Source organism: Hirundo rustica, chromosome 3 (genome assembly GCF_015227805.2).
Source record: "Hirundo rustica isolate bHirRus1 chromosome 3, bHirRus1.pri.v3, whole genome shotgun sequence".
Lineage (NCBI taxonomy): Eukaryota > Metazoa > Chordata > Aves > Passeriformes > Hirundinidae > Hirundo > Hirundo rustica.
This window is the reverse complement of record NC_053452.1, coordinates 50,843,666-50,865,364: the sequence shown is the minus strand read 5'-3', so window position 1 is coordinate 50,865,364 and position 21,699 is coordinate 50,843,666. Positions and strand designations below refer to the sequence as shown.

Genomic DNA, 21,699 nt, shown 5'->3' with positions numbered 1-21,699 from the left:
GGAGGAGAGAAAAAACAAAACACCACAAAATCCCTGAAAAAATAGAGCAAGATATGTTAAAACCTGAATTGGTAAAGATAATTCGTATATACCAGAAGTGTGAGAAATTAATCTTACTTTCTTCAACACTGATTTCTAGTAATTGTGCATCAAGAATTTTTGTAGCCAAAGTTCAGATGTTAAGGGATGTTTTTGTTCTGTTTTGTTTTTGTTTTGACAAAAATAACATACCCTCATACTTAGTTTTAGTGGTAGGTACACACTTAACCTCTAGAATGTTAAGGACAACAGTAACATACTTGAATTAGGAGAACAAGGGCATTCTAATACAAGATTACTTTCTCAAAATGCTGTAGATAAATTAAATCTTAGTGTTATGTGGAGTTAAAAACATAGTTATTCACACCTTTGAATGGCATAATGTCCTTAAAAGTAGGATTATTTTAAAACAAAATAATCCTTACTTGTAGCTGAATAAACTGTATTTTAGGATATACTAGTTTGCCAGCAGCTGCATAGAAAGGTAAACAGGAATAATACTTGCCTCTCAATAGTAGTCAGTTAAAAAAAGTAATTTCTTTATGTTTTAAAACGTTTAGGCCAGCTAAACTGTTGTTGCAAGATTTGCTTTTACATGTACAGTGCCTCTTTTAATAGCTGTTTGAAATGATAAACTGAGTATTCTTTGGACTTCTCAGCAAAACTCAGACTTCATATATATTGAATTAGAATAAGCAAAAAAGGGAACAAAGCAAACTTGGCATCAGGGTCAAAGTCTGTCCTAATGAAGTAAAATTAAGCATCAGTATGAAACTGAGTAGTGTCAAGATACACTGGAGCTGTCATGACCTTAGAACAGGTAATTAGTATAATTTATGTGAAGTTGAAAGTGGATTGTTAGGGTGTGCATGTCATAAAGCGGTACAATTCCTGTAAGATGAGGCAGATTTAAATTTTGTACTTCGGCTGAATGTCCAAGGAGATCTGGTAGAGACTGCTTTGGTAATGGTATTTGATCCTACAAACTTGTCTGGAGGTTATATCATAAAAATTTGTTTTTTGAATCCCTGATTTCATTGTTGTTTATGAGAAATGTAATTTGATTACAGAACACAGACTCTAACATTTCCTTGAAGAAATTAATTCAAATTTGGAGATAATGTAGTCAAAGATCCAAGCTGCAATCTGTATCTCTGTGAGAGATCTGTAAGAAGCAAAGAGATTGAAGATGACTTTTTTAATCCAAGTCTAGTTCTTCAGCACTTACTAGTCTTTCAGCATGAACAGTGAATTTTCACTGTGCTAGGAAAAAACATTTTTTGAGGTTTTCACTTGGTGCTGCTAAGGTAGTTGCATGACCTGTGAATGGAATTTCAGTGCATTTTGCATTTCTCTTGTTAAAAGGTGAAGACCATCATTGGTGGCACAGGGAAAAAATGTGTAGACATTATGCTGGTATAAAATGTTTAACTGTCTTTTGCATTCAGTTGTTCATTCTGAGTCATGCTCTTCAGCAGTGAAGCGCTTTTTAAGGACACCATGTAGAGATGAAGTGGATTCACAGAGTTTGAAGTTATTCCTGCAGTTCAGATAAAATCAGGCGTACATTTTACTAGGCCAAAAAAAAGGCCACCAACCAACCTGAAATCCAGTAGCTGTACTGTTACTACAGTGTCCATTAAGTTTATTGGTTTGGAATTAAATGTCACATCCTCTTACCTCCCAGGAACAATCAGCATTACTGTAACAGCAGGCATCTACATAAGAGTAAAGCTTCCCTGCATTTGTTTTGCTGGTGCTTTAAAAAGAGAGCTATCCCTGAGCTCTGGCTCAGCTCCAGAGGTACAGCTGCAGCATTAAGCCTTGTGCCCTAAGTCACTTCTCCTTGTTTTTAATGCTGGCCTGTCATAAGATGCTGTTGTTCAGAAGATCCTGCAGATCCCTTCTGTACTGTTGAGAGCTGTACCTGCTGACTTGAAGTGTTTTTGGATGGATTCCCAACTGCGCCTCTCATTCAGTGCAGCTGGTTACTGATGCTGCAGCGAAACTAAATTGCCTTGGTTTTGGTGTTGCTTATGAGACCCTGCCTCTTCCTGGCTTTCCAGTAGAGCTGTGTATTGTTCCCCTCTTGTTGGCACTTTCCCTTCTTTAGTAAGGTGCTGGAAGAGTAGGTGAGAAGTACTTTTCTAAGGCAAGTGGTGTAGTACAATTTTTCAAAATATCCATTAAAATATTCTGCCCTTCCTCTCCTCAAGCTAAAACCTTCCTAGTCCCCTGAACCAGTTGTATGCGGTTAGTACAGTTTTACCCTAATGTGTGTTACCGGTAGTGCTCCTCCTTTGTGTTTGCTGTGAGAGAATCGATCTGCTTGACAGGTCATGGATAACAGTAAGCAGCAATGCTGCTGTAGGAACTCCAGTACTGACAGTAGGAACACCGACTGCAGAGTCAAGGGAAGGTGATCTCCAAACACCGACTGCACAGCTGGAGGAAAAGGATATTTTTCCTGGCGGAAGCACTGTTAGCACTGCTAAGTTTATTGAAGCTCTCAGACTTTCTTGAGGAAAGCAGTAGAAATCCTGCTTATGAAGATGAAAGAAGTGCAAGATAAAAGAACAATTGCAGAATTTCAAAGCCAGGTTTTGAAGTGAAATAAGGGTAGTCAGGGCAGTTGCGTTGGGGACACTGAGCATTTGTTTTAAGTGTGTGAATGAAGTAGTTACGACTTTGCTACATCGAAGACCTAAACCATCTCAGTTTAGCTCCTTGCCATTAATTCAGTGAGTTAACAGGCCCTGGTGCATTTCTTCTGTTGTGCGTATTGTGTTCTGCCTTCGCAGAGGCACAAGCTACGTTTTGCTGTGAGTACAACCCCGTGGTCAGCGAGGCGTACGAAGCCGCCCGCATTCCCGGGAGCGTTCGCTGGGAAGAGGAGCAGGCCCGGGCAGCGCGGCGTTCAAACCGTTCCCTCCCGACACCCCCCGCGCCGGGCCCGCCTCGCCGCTCATTGGCTGCCGGGGGCACCGCCGGCTTCCTATTGGCGGAGCTGCCGCGGTGCCCCGCCCCCAGCCGCGGGTGCCCTCGCTCTGTGCGCTGCCGCGGGCTCGGGCCACGCGCGGGCTGTGCCCGCCATGGCGCTGCTGCTGCTGCAGCTGCTCCGGCGGCTGCTGCGCTACCTCGGCTGGCCGCACCGGCAGGTGAGACCCCGCGGCGCCTGCCTCCGCCCGGAGAGCCGCTCGGGCGGGGCGTCTCGCCTGCAGCCGCTTGGCTCGGCGGAGGGAGGGAAGGTCGGCACCGCGGGCGGTGGGGCGGCTTCGGCGCCCTCCTTGACCGCAGTCGGGTTTGTCGGAACACGCTGTCCGCGCGTGGGGGTAACTGCCCCGACACTGCCGGTCTAGTGGCTCTTCTTGCCTTGAACAGCGTGAGAAAGTCAGCGCTGTTGGCTGCTCGTGCTTTGCCGTTCCAAATGAACGGCACCCTTTCCCAAGTAGCAGTTAATCACTGCCGTGTGTTCAGAGACCTGGGAAAGGTGCGGCGGGGGCAGCTGGGGGAGGCGCTGGTGCCGTGCCCGGGGCTGCTGTCGGAGCGCTCGCTCGTGGGCAGCTCCTCAGCGGGGGCTGTCGGCGGTGAGGCGTTCTGCAGCTTGTGGTTCCGAGATAGTCCTTGCGTTGTGTATGGGGGACTACCGGCGTATCTCTGGGAGTGCCGATTGGGCTGAGCTGCCCTGTTTAATTTCTGGTGCCGTTGTTGGAAGCTGTTGGGTTTTTTTGACAGGCCGTGTTTTTTGAAACTCGGTTTGGCAGCAGTATCACTCGTACACTCGGAACATGCCTTCCTTCAGCAGTCTCATCAGGAAGGCATTTCCAGCAGTTATATGCTGTCATAAGGAAGTATCAGGCCAAGGTATGTTAAATTTATTTCGCTTCTTTGCTAATTGTTCTTTCCCAAGACTTATACAGATGCATATATTTAATGAAATTGGCACTTCTGCCAGTATCTCAAGATATTGGCCTTTGTGCCTCTTTAAAATATTCTGTATTTTGGCAGTGTTTTAGACACTGTCTGTCATACCAGTGTAGGCCCCTTTGGACTTTTAGCTTGAAAAGAGCGTTAAAAAGTCAGCTTAACCAAACTGCATTACATTTAATTACCTGTAACGTGGAATAATTAAATAACTTTGATGGTGAGATAATGAACTGAGGGCTTTGATTTTACTTCTTAGGTTCAAAGGTTTTCTGATTTTTAGGTTATATCTGTTTGCCAAAAAAAGGAATATGGATCTACTCGAAGTGTTGTCCGTAGGCTTGGGACAATTCTTTCCTTGGAACCCTACCCCAGACCTTGTTTTAAAGTAAGCAATTTATTGTCATATGTATACTTCACCTGTTTGTATTTTCTTGTTTCTTAATTTGATGATAGTCTTCTTTTTAGCTTGTGTAATTGTGTGGTGCATCCCTTATACTCAACATTTTCAGCATCTTTATAGCACTGTTTAAAAATTCCTTTGGGTGAATCAGAACCTTCAGTATGTGCTGGATCCAATTTCCCTTCCTACCTTTTTTGGTATTGTTGGTTTTTAGTTTGTTCAAGACTCAAATCCATTGGGTTATGATGAACAAAGTGCAGCTCCAGCTCCTGTGGCTCCATCACTTGCTGATGTCCTGTGGGTGGCAAATGACAAAGGACAAGCATGCGCTAGACTTAGGTAAGTAGAAGTGTAAAAAGGAGTACTAGCAATACCTTCTTTACAGTATGGGATTTTGTATTTAAGTTTGTTTTCATTTTTTCCTAGTCTTTTCTGGAAATATTTTGTGCTTTTTTTGGGGGGGGGGGCATCTCCTCCTTACTTGAAAATTCTTGCTATGTAAAACATTCTTTTCTGAAAGATTTCTGAAATTGAGTATCCTCTTTTCTCTCCATAGTAGTATGTCAGGTTCTTTACTGGTACTTTAAATTTCACTTTCATGATTTTCACTCACAGAGTGTTTTGTGAGGGGGGGACCCGGTTGTTGCAGTATACTGTAAGACTATACCTATCTTTATCCTTCTAGTTTATAACCTTTTTGATAAACGTTTTAAATGGGGAAACAAGAAAAAAATATTTAAATGTCTCCTTTTGGCTTTGATTTTTACAATGCCTGTGTAAGCCTTGACAGTTGCTTTGATGGAAAAACAAACATAATTATTTAAAAATTTTAAAATAATTTTGGATATAGTTTATATAAATGTTTCTAGCTTTTATAGAGAGTTGAAGAGAAATATTTTTACAAATTACAAAATATTTTAGGTACTGCAAAATGATAAATTGTCCAGGAATTTGCAGGCATAAATAGTGTATAAGTTTTGTCTTTTTTTTCTCCCCCCGCTGGAGAAGAAATAGAAAGTTGTCTTGCTGTTTCTCTAAAGATCTGTTCAAAATCAGAGGGTGATTTAGAGCCAGAAGCAAGATTAAAATGTGGACACTTGTATTGTTTTGTACTGCATCTGTATAGGACAATATAATTCTGCTTCATATTGATGTTTGTTTGTCTGTGATGTTTGTGCTGCTTGCCAGTAATGAAAATACAAGAAATTGATGAATTCAGATAACACACTTTTCATTGGAGAAGTTGGATACAGTGTGTTTCATCTTATGTTTCCTGAGGTGTTATTGTTAAATTATTAAAGTTTGTAACAGCTGTAAAATATTAAAGAGCAAGAACATTGTTGAAAGAACAAAAAACTCCTGGCCTGTTTTGTCCTGCTCATGCTATTCTTTAGCTGGTCAGATTCACAGAACTAAAACAGTTCATTCTTTGCTCCTCTTCCTCTTCTGGCTCTGTGGAATGTTTTTCAAGAGCAACTATTCTAATTGATGTCTTTTCTTTCTCAAGTCATGTTTATAGCAAGGGGGTTTTGACAAATCAGAAAGCAATGTTGCAGGTCTGATTTGAAGTAAAAGGATGTTTAAAATAAGGGAGAAAGTCTGGGTTTTTTTCAGTCAAAGCTTAGTACATCTTAAACAAATCCGGTAAATTTAATTTCTTTCCGTGTTCCATAATGAAATTCTGGTAGTTTGATTTTATGTTATGTTTTAAGTTTATTTCTGCAGGCACAGGCTTGAAACAAATTTTAACATTAAAACTTGAGGCTTATAGCACAATTTTCTAATGCTGTCTTTGCTTATAGTAGCTTAAAGAGGGTGAGGTTCTTGTTCTGTAGGTCTGAATAAATCTTATTATTTTCAAGTACGTTTTCTGTAAGATTGTAACTACTTTGCTGCTTGCAGTGTATATCTTAGAGTTTGATAAATGACTAAAATTTCTGAAGCCTAATTAAGAGATCATTATTCTTTGACTTTCCTGCCTTTTATATTCATGTGACAAGAAGGAGGAGACACATTACGGTGTCAGTTTAATAGTTATTGAATAATGATAATCCTACTGTATGACTTTATGATGTTTAATTCTTCCTGAGTGAATTATCTAATTCTTATGATGACGCTGCAAGGATCTGCATTGTATTTGAGTAAAGGGAGACTTGAAACATTTTAGAAGTTTTGAGTAGTTAAAAGTGTAGTTTCCTTAAATAGTTGGAAAAGTTAAATCTTGCAGAATGACGATAACTTGCTCAAACAGCTCGAGTAATTTTGAGGTTTCCATTGTTGGCTGAGCCTTTTGAAACATTTTTTTGCTTTGTAGAACTGAAGTGAGGAGTAAAGAGAGAAGTACAGCTCCTCCTGATCCATGTCTGGATTCGATACAGAGCTTTCCGAAAAACAGTGGACAAAAAGATGGTGTTGATCAAGCAGCACTCCAGAAAATTTCTGCGCTTGAGAATGAGCTGACCTTTCTTCGTGCTCAGATTGCTGCAATTGTTTCAGTGCAGACCTTGGGAAGCGTTCCCTCACGTAAGCCCCTCTGGACTGATGCAAACCAGTGTTTCTTTTTTTGCTTTAGAGTTTGCTGTGTCTGATATTGGTAGAGAACATCTTTAACTTTTCTAACTGAAGGTACACCAACTAAATTTACAGAAGATACACCAACTAAATTTACAGAATATAATATTTTGCTTTTCTTTTTGCTGTTTGGTGTGCTTTCTCTTTCCTATTTTATGGCCTGTTTGCCAAGTTCAAATGCAATTGATCCTCTTTATTTCAATGGTGGTGAAGGAGCTTAGTAACATCACTATCTATAGACTCCTAATAACTGTTTAAAAAAGTTACAGATGATTAATTGTCCCTTTGGGGTTTTGTGCTGTCTTTCTAACAAATTATTAAAATAATGAGTAGAAAAAGAATTCTTAGTCAGGTTGGAGCTTTAACAAAAACAAATGCTACAAATGTACAAATGCTACAGATGTATCCTACGTAGTTGGCCTCCAATATGCACTTCCATCTTCTGACCTCTATTTCCTGATAAATTTTGAGTCTCAAGTGTCTTACTTACAGACCAACCCCACAGTGGTTGCTGAAATACTTAGACTGGTGTGAGGTGGTTACTTTTGTGTGGCATTGTGAGGCACTTCTGTGATTCAGCTGCTGTTGGGTCTTCTCCACTGCACTCAGTATTGTAATCTGTTTTACATGTTTTGTGGTTATCTTTTGCTTCATGGAGGTTACTGTAACCACTAGACCACTGGTCATCGTAGCAGGCTGCTTTGCTGATTTATCTAGTGCCTAGAATGAAGAAACAGGAAGAGAAAATCAGAGTAGCACAAGACACCTCAGATTCATTACTTCATGTATTCTGAATCTGTGGGTTTGAAGTAATATTCTTTGTTTTTAGTTTAGTTCTGTGTTGTTATGTGCAAGGTGTCTAAGAAAGTGCTTTCAAAGGGCAGTCTTATCTTCACTTAAAACTGATTAATCCTAGACGTTAATATATCTTGTTGTTATTCTTCGCTAACTGTATGCAGAAACCTTATGCAGAACACTCAGCACTCCAGATGGATTTTACCCACTGTCAGCCATGACTTCTACACCGTTGTCCGTCTCTCACAATCGCTTTGTAATTCCCTCGCCTCCTCCACTTCCTTGTGGTGCACCATCTGGTGTTGATGCTAGTGATTCTGCACTGGAACTTATCAAACAACGCCGAGCTGCAAGAAGCAGCGATTCAACTGCGGCTCACAGTACTGATCGCCAGAGGACAAAGAACATTCCCAGTATGATGGATGTTTTGAAAGACCTAAACAAAGTTCAGTTGCGAGCTGTTGAGAGGTAGGTTGGATTGGGTCTGCATCTCAGCAAGCCAAGGCTACCTAAGCATCAACGGCAGTTCAGTAGCACCAGAGAACACCAGTCATTTAAAGAGCAGCTACTGCTGACAAACTGAAGTTGGAACTTCTGAGTTCACCGTGTGGAATGTAAGATACTTGTGATGTGGCTTTTGGATGCATTTAAAACATGCTGACTATTGCAGCATTTTAAAGTACCCTCCTGCTTCAGTAGGCAAATCTCAGTTTGGTATTGGGAGGTGAGATGTCGCTTACGAGGTTGCAGGCACAGGCATGGGAACTGATCTGAAAAAATAACCCCTGTGGATTTACTGTGAAAGGCCAGATCCTCAGGGAAACTTCAGAAAACTACTGTTAGCATACTCAAAATGTCCTGTTTCAGGCTTTGAAGTGTTAACAAAAACGTGTACTGTATCATTTATTGAAAGTGTTTCATAAATTTGTATTTCAATAGTGCAGTTGGATTATAAATATTTTTAGTGGTCAGCTGTTTTGATGGTAAGTGCAGTTGACTTGTAAAAAAATACTTTACTAAAGACTGCAACACCTGTTCTAGTCTCTGCTGTGCTAGGTATAATAGAGATTACACCTTCAGAGTTCTTTTCTGAACTTCTTGGGTTGAAGAAGTAAGAAAAACTGAGCCCATAATGAACATTTGAGGCTCTGAATGTGGGAAGAATGTCATTTGGCAAAACTTACTGCATTCTCATTTCAGCGTTTTCCTAACTGTGAGCTTTATCCCTGAGAATGACTAGCACAAAACTTGGGCAAATAATTTATATGCAAATCTAAAGCATGTCTTTATGCTTTTGATGACCTTCTTACAGTAAGTAAAGCAAATATAAAATGCACTTAGGTAAACCTGGGTGTTTCTTTTATATATGTTTTTTTCTCTGTGATTTCATGTATGGTGAATAAAGAAAATGTAATATTCAGGCTGACAGTTTTAACATCATGAGCAGGGGCATAATTAGCAGAAAGTGGTAGCTTGTACATCCAAAATGCTTTCTGGATTTAGGTATCTGTGTATTTTGAAGTAGAACTTAACTGAATAATGAATAATTTATATTTTTGGGAGGAGTAATGATGATCAAAATTGTTAAAATATTTTTGACAGTAGTTTAATGTGTGTGCTGCAGAGGGAAGTCCTCTGTTCTCAGAAACTGAGAGCCTGAGGTTCCCAGTTTCTACCACCCAAACACCATCTTACATATTGTGCAAGTGCTCTGAGGGCCTGTTTTTATAGGGACTGTGAACTCAAGCCTCTCAGGTTTTGTGTTAAGCAACATTTACTGTAACTACTAGACTTAGAACTTGGTGTTGTCAGTGTGCATTATTAGGTACAAATCATCAGCCTGGAGACAGCACTTTACTAGCTAGAACTCTGAAACACCTGGATGTTTTTCCACCCCCCAAGATATCTCAGTGGTTAGAAAGTCTTACGATTTATTGTCTTGGACTAGTCACTGGTTTCCACATTTATGATAGGTTTGGGATGTAGATGCTGTTTTGATTTCTAAATTTAAATGAACTTAAAATGAATAAAATTTGTGTTCACAATGATTATGAAATACCTTAGTGGGACATTCCCATTAACATTCTTCAATATAACTTTATATATAAACTTAACTTGCTATAAAAACTGCGATTTTTCCCCTTTTTTTTGCTTGTTACTTGCAGTATTTTAACACTTTGTATTGATTCTGCCAGTTTTCATGGAACAGCATCAGGTTGTGTTTTCAGGCTAGGAGTGTGGCTGACAAGTTGGTGTAACTGTGTCAGTTGTATTTGATGAATTGTTTTAAAGTTTCAGTTGCATTACTTGTGTAATCAGGGATTTATAGCATAGGATGTTTAGAGAAGTTGTGTCTCTAGATTTTGGATTAGTCAGCACAGCATTAGGGTCAGGAGACAGTAATTTTTTGGTTGTTTTTCATAGGTCTCCTGGAGGTACTCCTCTTTCTAGACCCAAAAAGACGCAGAGTCCAGATTGGGATCCGGTTGCTCTACTAACTCACGCTCTAAAGCAGAAATTTGCACATAAAAATGATGATGAAGATGATTCCCTGGACAAAGAAAATAATTCTTTTGATAGCTCTCCATTTTCTAGTCCTGAGGTGCCAGTGGTATGTTCTTATATAAGAATGTTTGTATTCTTGAACTGACTGCTACTTTCATAGATGCAGAGTTTTCACAAACCTAGAACTTCCCTATAATTTTTTTAGCCATCAGCTTAGTTAGTTACTTTCTTTAAAGTATAATCAAAGCAGAAAATCTCAAATTAATTTGATTCTGAGCACTGATTTCTGCATATCAATCTGTGTCAGCTACCTCAGCATGTACAGTCCAGCAGTGCTGTTGTTTGGTTGATTGTTAGGCATTTCCCCAAACCTCAGAACTGCTCAGATGACATGGATAGAATTAGTTGACACTAATTTAAGCTGTGTCTCTCTGCTTACCAATTCTATCTAAGAGTGAGATAAAAGATTTGGGGTGTGGCATTTGTTACTCTAATGCAAGGAAATAGTAAAGCAGAACATACAATGGAAATCCAGATATTCTTAGATATTCTTTGGAAGCTCTTCTTACCTGTGGCTAGTTGTGTGGCTCAAAACTTGAGGAAAACTAGTGTATGTGTGTTCCTCTTTCTAGCTATAATGATTTGATTTGATTTTTTTTTTTTTACTATATTTCAGCTGCCACGAGGATTTTCCAAGCTAAATGTAGCGTATATTTTACAGGCTGCAGTGTGTCAACAGTTCTGGTGCAGTCTTAATAAATTTCTTTGACTTTTTCCCCCTACAAAGGAAAAATTTAAAAATGTGTTGAAAGTAATCATGCTGGTATTTTGCATGCTGCAGACTATTGCATTGCATAGCTGACATACCCGATTCTAGATACAAAGATCAAAAATAGCTCCTGGAACAGCTTGTATATGGAATAGCTTTTGTTCCAGGATCTGACAGCTGAATTATAAAATCCTGGAAGACATACTGCTTAAGGTCAGCATGTTTGGGAGTAGATACAAAAAGATGGAAATTTTCTGGTTAAAGCAGAATAATCTTACGAGTTTGTAACCAGGCCTCTAACTGTTAACTGTTGAGTGTTTTGAAGAATAAATGTACTTAAACCAATTGCACAGACTTACTATTTTATTCTTTCTGTGCTGAGAGAAGTGCAACAACTCTTCCAGAATGTTTTTCTTTTAAAAATCTTCTAATTTCTTGGGTATAGTTTTAACTTTGTCTCTGCTTCTCAGGTTGGACACTGCAGACTGAAGCCAAATGTAAAACCCAGCCTTACAAGAAGTGGTGGAGTTAAGCAGGTACCAGCATGGAAAGCGAGAGCTCATATTTAGTAGAGACTTCCAAGGAAAGTTAAGTGTGTATAAGTGGTGGGTCCACTTTGAAACTGCTGTAAGGTGCTATAACGTGTTCTAGAACATACCTTTCCTATGCTGTTGAAGTTTGGGTGTTGCAGGGTTTGTAAACTTACCTCATCCTTCTCTTTGGTTTCTCAGTAGCCAAACTTGTGAATGTGATGCTTTTACAAGAAGCACAGAACTGAGAGAAGGCTTCTATTGGTATGGAGCAGTGGGAAATACAAGAAAGCAGTGTGTGTGCGGGGAGAACAAAGATTTATTGCTGTGGGAGCTGAGGTATATGCTCTGTTTGCACTCCAGTGTAAAAAACAAAGGAGTGTAAACATTTTGTTAGTGTGTTACACCTACTGTATATAATGGTAATACTTTTTCATGAGAGTGGCGTAGTTGCCTTGGGTTTTTTTGCAGTTTGCTGATGCAGCTCCTTATTCCATGTGCAAAGTTTTCTAATTTATTTTGGGTCAGGAGATGAACTTTCATGTTTCTGGAACTTTGTGCTGTAAGTCAATTGCAGGTCATCTATTAAATGCCTGTAATATGAGGGAGTTGCATTCTGAGGTAAAAAAGACCTTGCAGAGAAATCTGCTTGCACACAGTCTAAATTCTGTATGTAAGTAAATATTAATTCCTGTCTTGTCATGTGCATCTGAACTCAGTTTTGTACACAAGGGCTTATAAAATAAAATTGCCTTTATATTGTATATATATGTGGTAGTGGCATTTTGTTTGCAGACTCTTTTGTATCTTAAGAACTGATACATATTAGACAAGTTCTTGAATTGCATTATCTAAAACTAATTCAACAGCTTGTATTTTTTCCTACCAGAGTACCTAATGAAGCCACTTATTTACAAATTTATTATGATCCACCCCTTACATTAGCTGCTTTCACCTAATCCTTTGTCTAACAATCCTGATGTGTAAAACCCAAATCCTGGCAGACAGTTGAATGTGTCCCTTATATCCCCTGTGTCTATTTCGCTGCTCACTTAAATGGAGTAGACTGACAGCTGCATCCCTTCTTACTGCTGAATCTTATTTGTACAGTTGTAAGAAATTAGTGTGCAAATACTGTTCTTGTATTTTGGTTTTAAAAAATATCTTTTGATTAAAACTGGAGCTTGAGTGATTTGATGTATTACGCTTCTAAAATTAAATCCTTTAGGCATTTATTTCTTCTGGATTTAGTAATTATTGAACTTTATCGTATTCTCCCATTCCTTGATTGATCCATAGCAGTTTGGCCTTCACTTTCTTCCAGAATAAGCATTTGCTGCTTTCTCTACTGAAACTTGGTAATTGCTATGAAATTTGCACAGAATATCCAACTCAGCCCCATACTTGATAATTTTACCTTCTTCCATCAAAGCTCCTCATTGTCTTTTGTCTGCTGCTGTGGTCTCTGCTGTACAAGAGAAGCGGGGAGTGACAGTGAGGGAAGTCCACACGGTGCCTGCTGAAGAGAACATGAAGGCAGATGAGTCCCAGTGAGAATTGGCTCCCTCTTGCTCAGTGTCTGCAGTGTGGTGAGGTGGACCAAGTCATCTCCTGGTTTATATCAGTGTTCCTAGATCCAGGGGATTTCAGGGCTTGTGGCCCTGCTGTTGTGACTGACAAGCAGCATGGAATTCCTTCTCTGAGAGACTGAATTGTTTGCCAAGTGATACAGTAGTCTCTTTCTCCCCTACTTCAGTTGCTTTATGGGACCAACAGTTCCTTCTCTTCATGAAGAACTATTATTTTGGACTCCTTTTGCAATGTTCCTGTTCTCCCTAGGGGGTTCATCATTTAACTACAAATTTGGCCAACAGGAGTAGTTTGCGGTGAGAATTTTGACTTTGGAACTATCTTTTCATTTTAGAAGGGACTTCTGAGAAATTTCTCAGTACTTCTTAACACAATAATCTAGTGTCAGAAGCATCTGCAAATTTTAGTGAGCTATGCGACCCTTCTGGTTGTTGGACACTGTCTGATTTTTGTCATTTTGATATGAATTGTGCAGTAATACAGTTTATAGCTGATGTGCTTCCTTAGGGAGAAGTATAAGTAATGGGTCATGTGATTTTTTTTTTTCTCTTTTTCCCACCTACACGTTACGAGAACAGATTCTTTATTTCATGTAGTTCCAGATGTAAAGAAGTCTGGGTGGCATCTGGTAACATCTGACAGCTTTTAATCCCAAGTTGGAAAGCTTAGCAAAAGTTAGTAATGAAAAGTTTTATTGCTTATTGCAGAGATCTGTCTCCCTTTTCAGAACTGATGGAAACATGGCTTTGTCATCTTATTTTCTTTGACTAAAGCTTCTGTATCCACAACTTGTAAGCAGCTTTAGGTTCTCTGACACTTCCTATGCCCACCTAGAATCCATTTCATGTTTTACCTACAAATGCCCTTGTTTACTTAAGGTCCCTGACTGAATTGCTCAGTCACAATGCAACTCGAGTTGTGCTGTTGATCTGGGAGAGGAGGAAGGGACTCAGGAGTACAAGTGCTGTATTGGGCTGCTGGCACGATCTTGTCTTCTTATCACTGAGGAGAGTCTGAAAAACTTCCTCTCCTACCACTCCCAGTGAATTTTTGGACAGGATGTCTTCCTTTAGGAGGTGCTGGGGTGGTTGCTGGAATGAAAGTTAAGTTTTTTTTTCTACCAGAAAAACTTTGAAAGTATGTGTATTATATCCAGTTTACCAGCTGATACAATGGAAATGAGTAAATGTTTCAAATATTTTGAATAAAAGGGCTAGAAGGAAAAGTATGATGCTGTCCTTTTAAAACATTTTTACAAATTTTCTTCTAGGAGATCTTAAAAGATTTGAGTTCTCTATCACTCAGCTTCCCATTACAAGGAGATTAATGAATGCAATTACCTGACAATTACTGTCACAATATCCCTGCTGACATATTCCTATAATATACCCGACCTGTCCAAAAACTCACTACTTGTGAGGGACAATTAATATATAACTTCATACATATTTATATATATTTAATTTATATACGCTCTCTGTATGTGTAGGTACGTAGTTTTTGGATGAAGACAGAGCAGAGAGTATGCAACAGTATTCACTGCCCTCAGTCGATTCTTCTTCTTAGGAATTAATTACATTGTTCTTTATTCCCACCTCAATAGTGAAATTATGTATAGGGTTCTTGTAAAAGCCAGACTGACAAAGGGAACCTGCTAAACAAGTTAGCCTTGAGTTACTCAGCAGATGCCTTGAGGAAAGGAAGTTCTACAGGCAAGACTATTGAAATAACTGATGTCCCAGTGTTAAGCTGGGTCTGCAGCCAAGTTTCACTTCCAGTTTATCTGAAATGTGTTTGCCAGTGATTGTAGGTACCTGGGAGATATTTATCATTCTGATTACCAGGTTCTCTGATCCCTGTGTAATTTACCAATATAGTTTTCATAGTGATGCTGACTTCAGCTACATCTGTATTACCTTTCAGGTTTATCTGAATAACCTATTAATTAATTGTATAGGGTATTTTAGGGCATTGTTGCACATCTGTGTGAAATTTAATAGTTTACAGTGGGGAAGGTGGCCTGCTGTGCCTGTTGTTTGCAAAGAAAGAAGGACTGGTGGGTGGTGTGATGGTTAGAGACATCTTGGGCACAGTAATCACAGAGCACTAGCATTTTCAATTCTCAGAGAAGTAAGGAGGGGAGTGAACAAGACTACTATCCTGGACTTCTGCAAGACAGACTTTGGCCTGGCTGGGAGACTGACTGAGTGAATCTTCTGGGAGGCAGTCCCAGAAGGGAAGAGAGTTCAGGAAAGATGGACATTCTTCAAGAAGAAAATGCTACTGGCACAGGAGGAGGTGATTTCCGTGGACTGGTAGATGAGCTGGTGGGCTGACGCATCTGGCTTGACAGGGAGCTTTGGCCTATGACCTTTGGAAGATGGAGCAGGCAACTCAGGAGGACTACAAGAATTCTGTGAGGTAACTGGGAGAAAATGACCAGAGGCAAAGCCCAACTAAAACTTAGTCTGACTACTGCAGTAAAACAGATGTTTCTCTAAATACATTAGTAATGACAAGAGGGCCAAGGAGAAACTCCATCCTTTTCTCGGTGTGGGGAGAAACACAGTGACGAAGGACAAGGAAGAGGCTGAGGTACTTAATGCCTTCTTTGTGTCATCCTAATAGCTGGACCACTTGTTCCCCAGGTGCCCAGCCCCCTGAGCTGGAAGACAGGGGCAGGGAGTGGATTGAAGCCCCCATAATCCAAGGGAAAATGGCCACTGACTTGCTGCCACACTTGGACACATATGGGTTCTGCTCAAGTGTACTGAGGGAGCTGGTGGAAGTGCTCACCAAGCCCTTTTCCATCATTTATCACCAATCCTGTCTAATGGAGGACTTTAGTAAAGCCTTTGACAGCTTCCCACAGCATTCTCCTGGAGAAACTGGCAACTCATGGATTGTACAGATGCACTGTGAAAACCTGGCTGGATGGCTGGGCCCAGAGTGTGTTGTTGAATGGAGCTACATCCAGCTCGCAGCTGGTCACTATTGGGATTTTCCAGGAATCAGTTCTGTTTTTATCTTGATGTGGGGATTGAGTATACTCTCATTAGGTTCAGAGATGATAGCAAGTTGTGTGGGAGTGTTGATCCGCTGGAGGGCAGGAAGGCTGTTGCACAGGGCACTGGACAGGCTGGATCAATGGGCCATGGCCAACTGTGAGGTTCAACAGTGCCGAGTGCCCGGTCCTGCCCTTGGGTCACAACAAACCCTTGCATTACTACAGGCTGGGGGCAGAGCAGCTAGGAAGCCAGCTGGCAATATAAGACCTGGGGATACTGGTTGACAGCTGACTGAACATGATCCAGCATGTGCCCAGGTGGCCAAGAAGGCCAATGGCTTCCTGGCCTGTGTCAGGAATAGTGTGGCCAGCAGGACCAGGGCAGGGATCGTCCCCCTGTACTCAGCACTGGTGAAGCCACACTTTAAGTTCTGTGTCCAGTTTTCAGCCCCTCACTGCAAAAACGACATGGAGGTGCTTGAGCATGTCCAGAGAAGGGCAATTTAATTTCAAAGGTCTGAACATAAAGCATGTAGCTTAACTAGCAGGAATAGGATACCTGTTGTAGATTACCAATACATAAAGAGGGAAATTTTTCATTATTTCTCAAAATATTTTGAAATATGAAGCTGAAATCACTCTATATTAACAGTATAGCAAAAAGAACAGGTATTTTTATAGTGGTATAGAAGAGTTTTTGTAAAAAAAGAAAGAATCTTACGGAGTCATAAATAGTGGATGTGTTAGCGTAATTTGAGTTATGTAAAAAGAAACACAACATGAAGCAATGCTTGTATCTGTGTAAATGATTCTGCTTTTGTTTCTTGTGAGTAAGCCAAATGTGAAAGGCTCAATTTGGAAGGATCTTTTAGAGGCTTGCTGTTTGTAGATGTTTCAGTGGTTTAGAACAATGTACATCAATTCTCCATAGTTATGCCTTGAAACACTTTAAGAGCTCAGTCTTGAATTGTGGTGCTAATTTTGGCAATATCTAAAACTGTTGTGAGCAAAGGCTAAAGATGACAGCTGTCCTACTTCAGAGAAATTTGGCACATTTCAGAATTACTTGGCTGGATTATTTACAAATTTTGATTATAATAATCAAAAGGCCCTTCTTTTGATATTCATTATTTTCCTCAATAATCCTGTCAGCAGGACCTCTCCTTCTGTAGTGGGAATTTGAATAATTTTTTTTTTTTGCACACTGAAAGAGCAACAGCATGGTGCTTTCGTTCTAGCTGTGTTTCTAGACCTCTTTACATTTAAATTTCTGCCTACATTTTCATCCAGCTGGGAAAGCTAAAGTAGGTCTTCAAAGCAAATTATTTATGTATGTTATGAAGAGTGTTCAGACTTGAATTTTTGGGGCGGATATACTCTTTTTGTTTAAGGCTTGTTTTAGCCATTTGGTTTCAATGGGACGCAGAAGCAAAAGCAACAGTCTAAATTCTCTGTTTAGGTAACAGAGGTAACAGTACAGTCTGCAGAAGTGGAGCTGGCACTGATTGCTTCAAACCGCTGATCAGCTAAATATGTCTTAGATTAAAATACATTTGAAAAACTATAAAATAGTTGATACAAATAGTTGTTGCACCTTGCAGATGAACTTCATGGGTTTAACCACAAGAGAGCAGTATCACACTGGGTCTATGTTGCAAGTCTTAAACTAAAAAGGAATTACGGTTTGTCAGCATGAAGCCTCACAACAAAATTTTAATCCCTTTATATTTTTATTTTTATAGTGGTATACACTAAATTGTAGAGGTAGATGGTTCTATCTTACTAGCATTATGATGAACTGTATTTATGTGCACTTGGACCAGTAAAAAGTCAACACCTGGCTAGTTTATTCTCTTGACAAAATAAAAATGGTACTTCATTTTCTGGGAGAACAGACTGAAGATTTTATGTGGTGCATTAGAGAAGAGCTTGACCTGGCAGTAATTTTTTTCTGCAAAAAATCCTCCTTATCCCATGTAAAATGGCCATTGGAGATTTCTTTGTGGTCCAGTACACATATAATGAACACTGCCACAGAATTGCATGGATTTGTATTCATAACTTCTAGCTTGTACAAGTGAAAATATGCTGCTTTTACTGATTAAAAGTCAAACTGCTATGGGACATAGAAAGTAACTTTTTTTTTTCTTTCAGATGAAACACTATACTGCTCTTCTGCAAACATATGCATTCTTTGCTCCTCACATGTACATAGTCACTTGAACGAGTTTAGATGCATCCATAAAGCTGGGTTAGGGGATGTTTGTAGAGCTGGGCAAATTTTAACCTGTGTTAATGTCAATCTTCAAAGCGTCAACTTCATTCTTGCCATCTGTGCTTTCTCTTTGGTAGTTGGCATTTTACTTAGTGGGGAAAGCTGAACTGGATTGATTGTTCTCTCTTCTATGTTTCACTTTATAGTTCTCGTGCCGTAACACAACCAGCTGTGTTTGCTGGGAGGCAGTTGCCACTGAGCAACAGCTGCTGGCATAAAGGAGCAGTAGGAAGAAATTTAAAGTAAGCTTAATTTTAGTTTTTTCCCTGTGTTACTTTTGCCTTATGGCTGTTTGATGCATTGTTACCTTACAGTTTACAGCCTGTAAGTATTTGTCCTGTTTTTTCTATAATGAGTACTGTAGAAATAACTGAAATAGCAGAGGTTGTGTGTTCTACTGCTGAAGTGAGGGGTTTCTGTCCTTTGGAATATTGGGGTTTTTTTAATGTGTATTCTGTTATTTTTTACTCAATTTTGTCTGTCTGGTATTTTACTCGTCTTTTTCCATTATCCATTTTCTAGCAGGTGTTTTTGCTTGACTTGCCTCATATTTGACTGTCATCAGCTGGGGCAGTAGATAAGCCAGGCTGTTTTTAAACTCTTTCTTTGCTTGTAAGGAAGTGTTTCTGAAGAGAGGTCAAGCTCAATGTTCTTGGTTTTAATTTATTAAGTGGGGAGTTCCTTACAGCATATACAGTGGGAAAATAATCTCTAGCTCAGTATTTTGTGAGAGTAAAAATAGGTGGTTTGAAGATGTTTTGACTCAGGTGAAATGTGGGCTTTATCAACACCCCCTGTTCCTATCAGCTCATTTGACCACTCCAATATTTTTCATCTATTTGTGTTTTTTTCTTCTGTCTGTTCCTCTCATATGCACTGTCTGCGTATATAAGAATTATATTAAGGCTGTACTAGTTACATTTCTGAGGAGTCTCTGTTTTTTCAAGACTTCTAGCAAATAAATCCCCAGCCCATTTATTATTTCTCAGTAGTAGCATAGCCTTTTCTTTCAGATTTGAATTTGTATTTAGAAAACACTGCTGCTAGTGAGACTTACACCAGATAATCTGCTGTATAACCTAGCTTGTCACTGAATTAGTTTTTGATGTTAGATTAGGTTTCTGAGTTCACAAATAAAAGAAAGTATTGAAGATACATTGACATAAGACAAGCAGAATAAACAGAATTTGTGAGATCCTGCCTTGTGCCTTGTGAGCTCTCGGAGCTGTTGCTAGGAGAGGAGCATGGTAACAGTGCTCTAAGCTGGTAGTTGCTCAGGGAACACAGAGACACTTGTGCTATTTCTGCACATCTGTATCAACTCACAGTATTCTTCTTCCATGTACCCCCTTTTTCCTCTTCTCCAGTGTAATAAAAGGTGTGGGGGGATCTTGGCCACAGGATTTAGTCCTTTGTTGTCCTCCAACATACAGGTCTCACAGTCAAGACTTAGTGACTTTGAAGAAAATGGTACTTGGCCAGGTCTTGACTTGAGCACGATAGTGGTGAATAGTGACCCAATACAGGATGATGAATGTCACACATGGTAATAGGCCCTGGCACTTTTATTTGGAAGTTGTTGCTGTTCCATTGCTTCAATATGAGTAAAATATTGAATTTGCATAGATTTTAGGAAAAGTGGAATGTATTTACTTAGAAAAAACCTAGGATCACTATTTTCCACTGAAGTAATTATCTGATGGAGGAATAAGTGGGGTAAGACACATGACTATAGGTCAATTGCCATGTATCAGTTCTAGGCAAAAAAATCTGCATGAGGGTATCCTTTGGCATAGTTGGAAACACTTAGATAACAAGACTGATCTCTTCTGGTTTGATTGTAAAATAGATGTTTTAAATCATCTTAAAAAATAGCTGCAATAGAATAGCATAAATTAAAATACAACAATTTTATTACCCACAAAGTAGATGCTAAATGGATATAGAGCTGATCAGCTGGCAGATGATAGTAATCACTGAAAGGAAGTATTTCTACTAAAGATTATAGAGAATGGTACTGGGCTAATGCAGTTGAATATTTTCAGTAATAAAATAAGTGATAAAATTTGTGGATAATTAAAACCAGAAATTGCATAGATACAACGAAGATGTGAATGATGGCAAAAAGCCACAATGATAATGCCATAGCAGGGTACATCTTCAAAAGGAAAGTACATCCTAGTACAGTCAGTTGAAAAACTATAAAGCTGTTTCATTCAAACTGTATTATTTCAAAAACAGAAAATCTGTTTGCAGTGACTTGATTTGTCTGTTCATGCATGAAGATTTTAAAAAAGTGCTAAAAGGTTCTTTCTGTGACAGACAGAAATGTAATAATAGCCATTTGTAGGAAGTGAAAACTAAAATACTTTAAATGAGAGTGCATTTCAATAATGAGCATGGCCTCCACAGTGGGAAGTGGTGACTCTATTTCTTCTCTGTAGTAGAACCCAATGCTTGTTTGACAGTGACTCAACTACAGAGTGAAACAATTGTCCCTTTTTGACAATGCTGCTTTCCTTCCTCATGTTTTCTATTTACTAGTGTATTTATCATAGGTTGTCTCAGAAAGAGAACAGCTCTTACTGTATTTGCTTAACATATCAAAAGTAGTTATAGTCTTACAGAGCAACTTGTGCTACTCTTGAAGGTGCAAACTCTTTGCTGATATTCAGATATTTAAGAAGACTTCATTCCATCATGAATCTCAGTAAAATTTAAGCTTGTATATGTGCCATGCCAGCTGAAAAATTACATCTGCATTATTATATAAGATGTCCCTGAGAGCAATGTAACACCCACAGGCAAAACTTCAAGCTGTCAAGTAACTCAAGAGTGATAATGTAAGTTCTCTCTTTAAATTAATGACACTGAAGTATCAGAAAAGAAAGAACTGCAGTTGGATTGCTGAAGGAATAAACTCAAAAGAAAAAAAAAAACAAAACCAGGATCCCCAACCGCTAGCAACATGTACAGATTTTTTTAAGGCACCTGGAGATGATCAGTTCACTTTTTCCACAGAACCGTAGAAGTTATGTTCCTTTATCATTAAAGTAAAAGCTGTCCTCTCACATCTAGCTCTCTTCAGGATCTGTGATGGTTTGCTTCTTGACCTCTAACAAGAATTTGTTATGGTATTATTTCTATTACAACAACTTGTCATGGGAGCTGCACTAGTGTCCTTTGTGCAGTACCTGATCCAAAACTAGAGTGCTCCAAGTGTAACCACGGTGCAAATAAATAAACTACACCTCTATTTAGCATTTCTCATACAGTGTGACTGTTGAGTTG

General features: G+C 39.3%; 1 protein-coding gene across 2 annotated transcripts; it reads left to right on the top strand.

Annotated features, from left to right (window-relative positions):
• The first annotated feature begins 3,085 nt into the window (after positions 1 to 3,085).
• Positions 3,086 to 12,300, top strand: MTFR2 (mitochondrial fission regulator 2). 2 transcript variants are annotated; one of them, XM_040060782.1, is made up of 9 exons: positions 3,086 to 3,197; positions 3,775 to 3,903; positions 4,247 to 4,351; positions 4,581 to 4,705; positions 6,681 to 6,889; positions 7,897 to 8,200; positions 10,157 to 10,343; positions 11,477 to 11,542; positions 11,738 to 12,300. In XM_040060782.1, the coding sequence occupies exons 1-9, from the start codon at positions 3,132 to 3,134 to the stop codon at positions 11,738 to 11,740; spliced, it is 1,194 nt and encodes a 397-aa protein (XP_039916716.1). In that variant the 5' UTR covers positions 3,086 to 3,131; the 3' UTR covers positions 11,741 to 12,300. The 2 variants fall into 2 exon arrangements, with proteins under 2 accessions (XP_039916716.1, XP_039916715.1); XM_040060781.1 differs by having other exon boundaries at positions 11,477 to 12,300.
• The last annotated feature ends 9,399 nt before the right edge of the window (positions 12,301 to 21,699 follow it).

Coding starts and splice junctions, on each gene's coding strand:
- MTFR2 (XM_040060781.1), top strand. CDS start 3,132: ATGGCGCTGCTGCTGCTGCAGCTGCTCCGGCGGCTGCTGCGCTACCTC. Junction 3,198..3,774: donor TCGGCTGGCCGCACCGGCAG/GTGAGACCCCGC, acceptor TTTTTTTGACAG/GCCGTGTTTTTTGAAACTCG. Junction 10,344..11,476: donor CTAGTCCTGAGGTGCCAGTG/GTATGTTCTTAT, acceptor TCTGCTTCTCAG/GTTGGACACTGCAGACTGAA.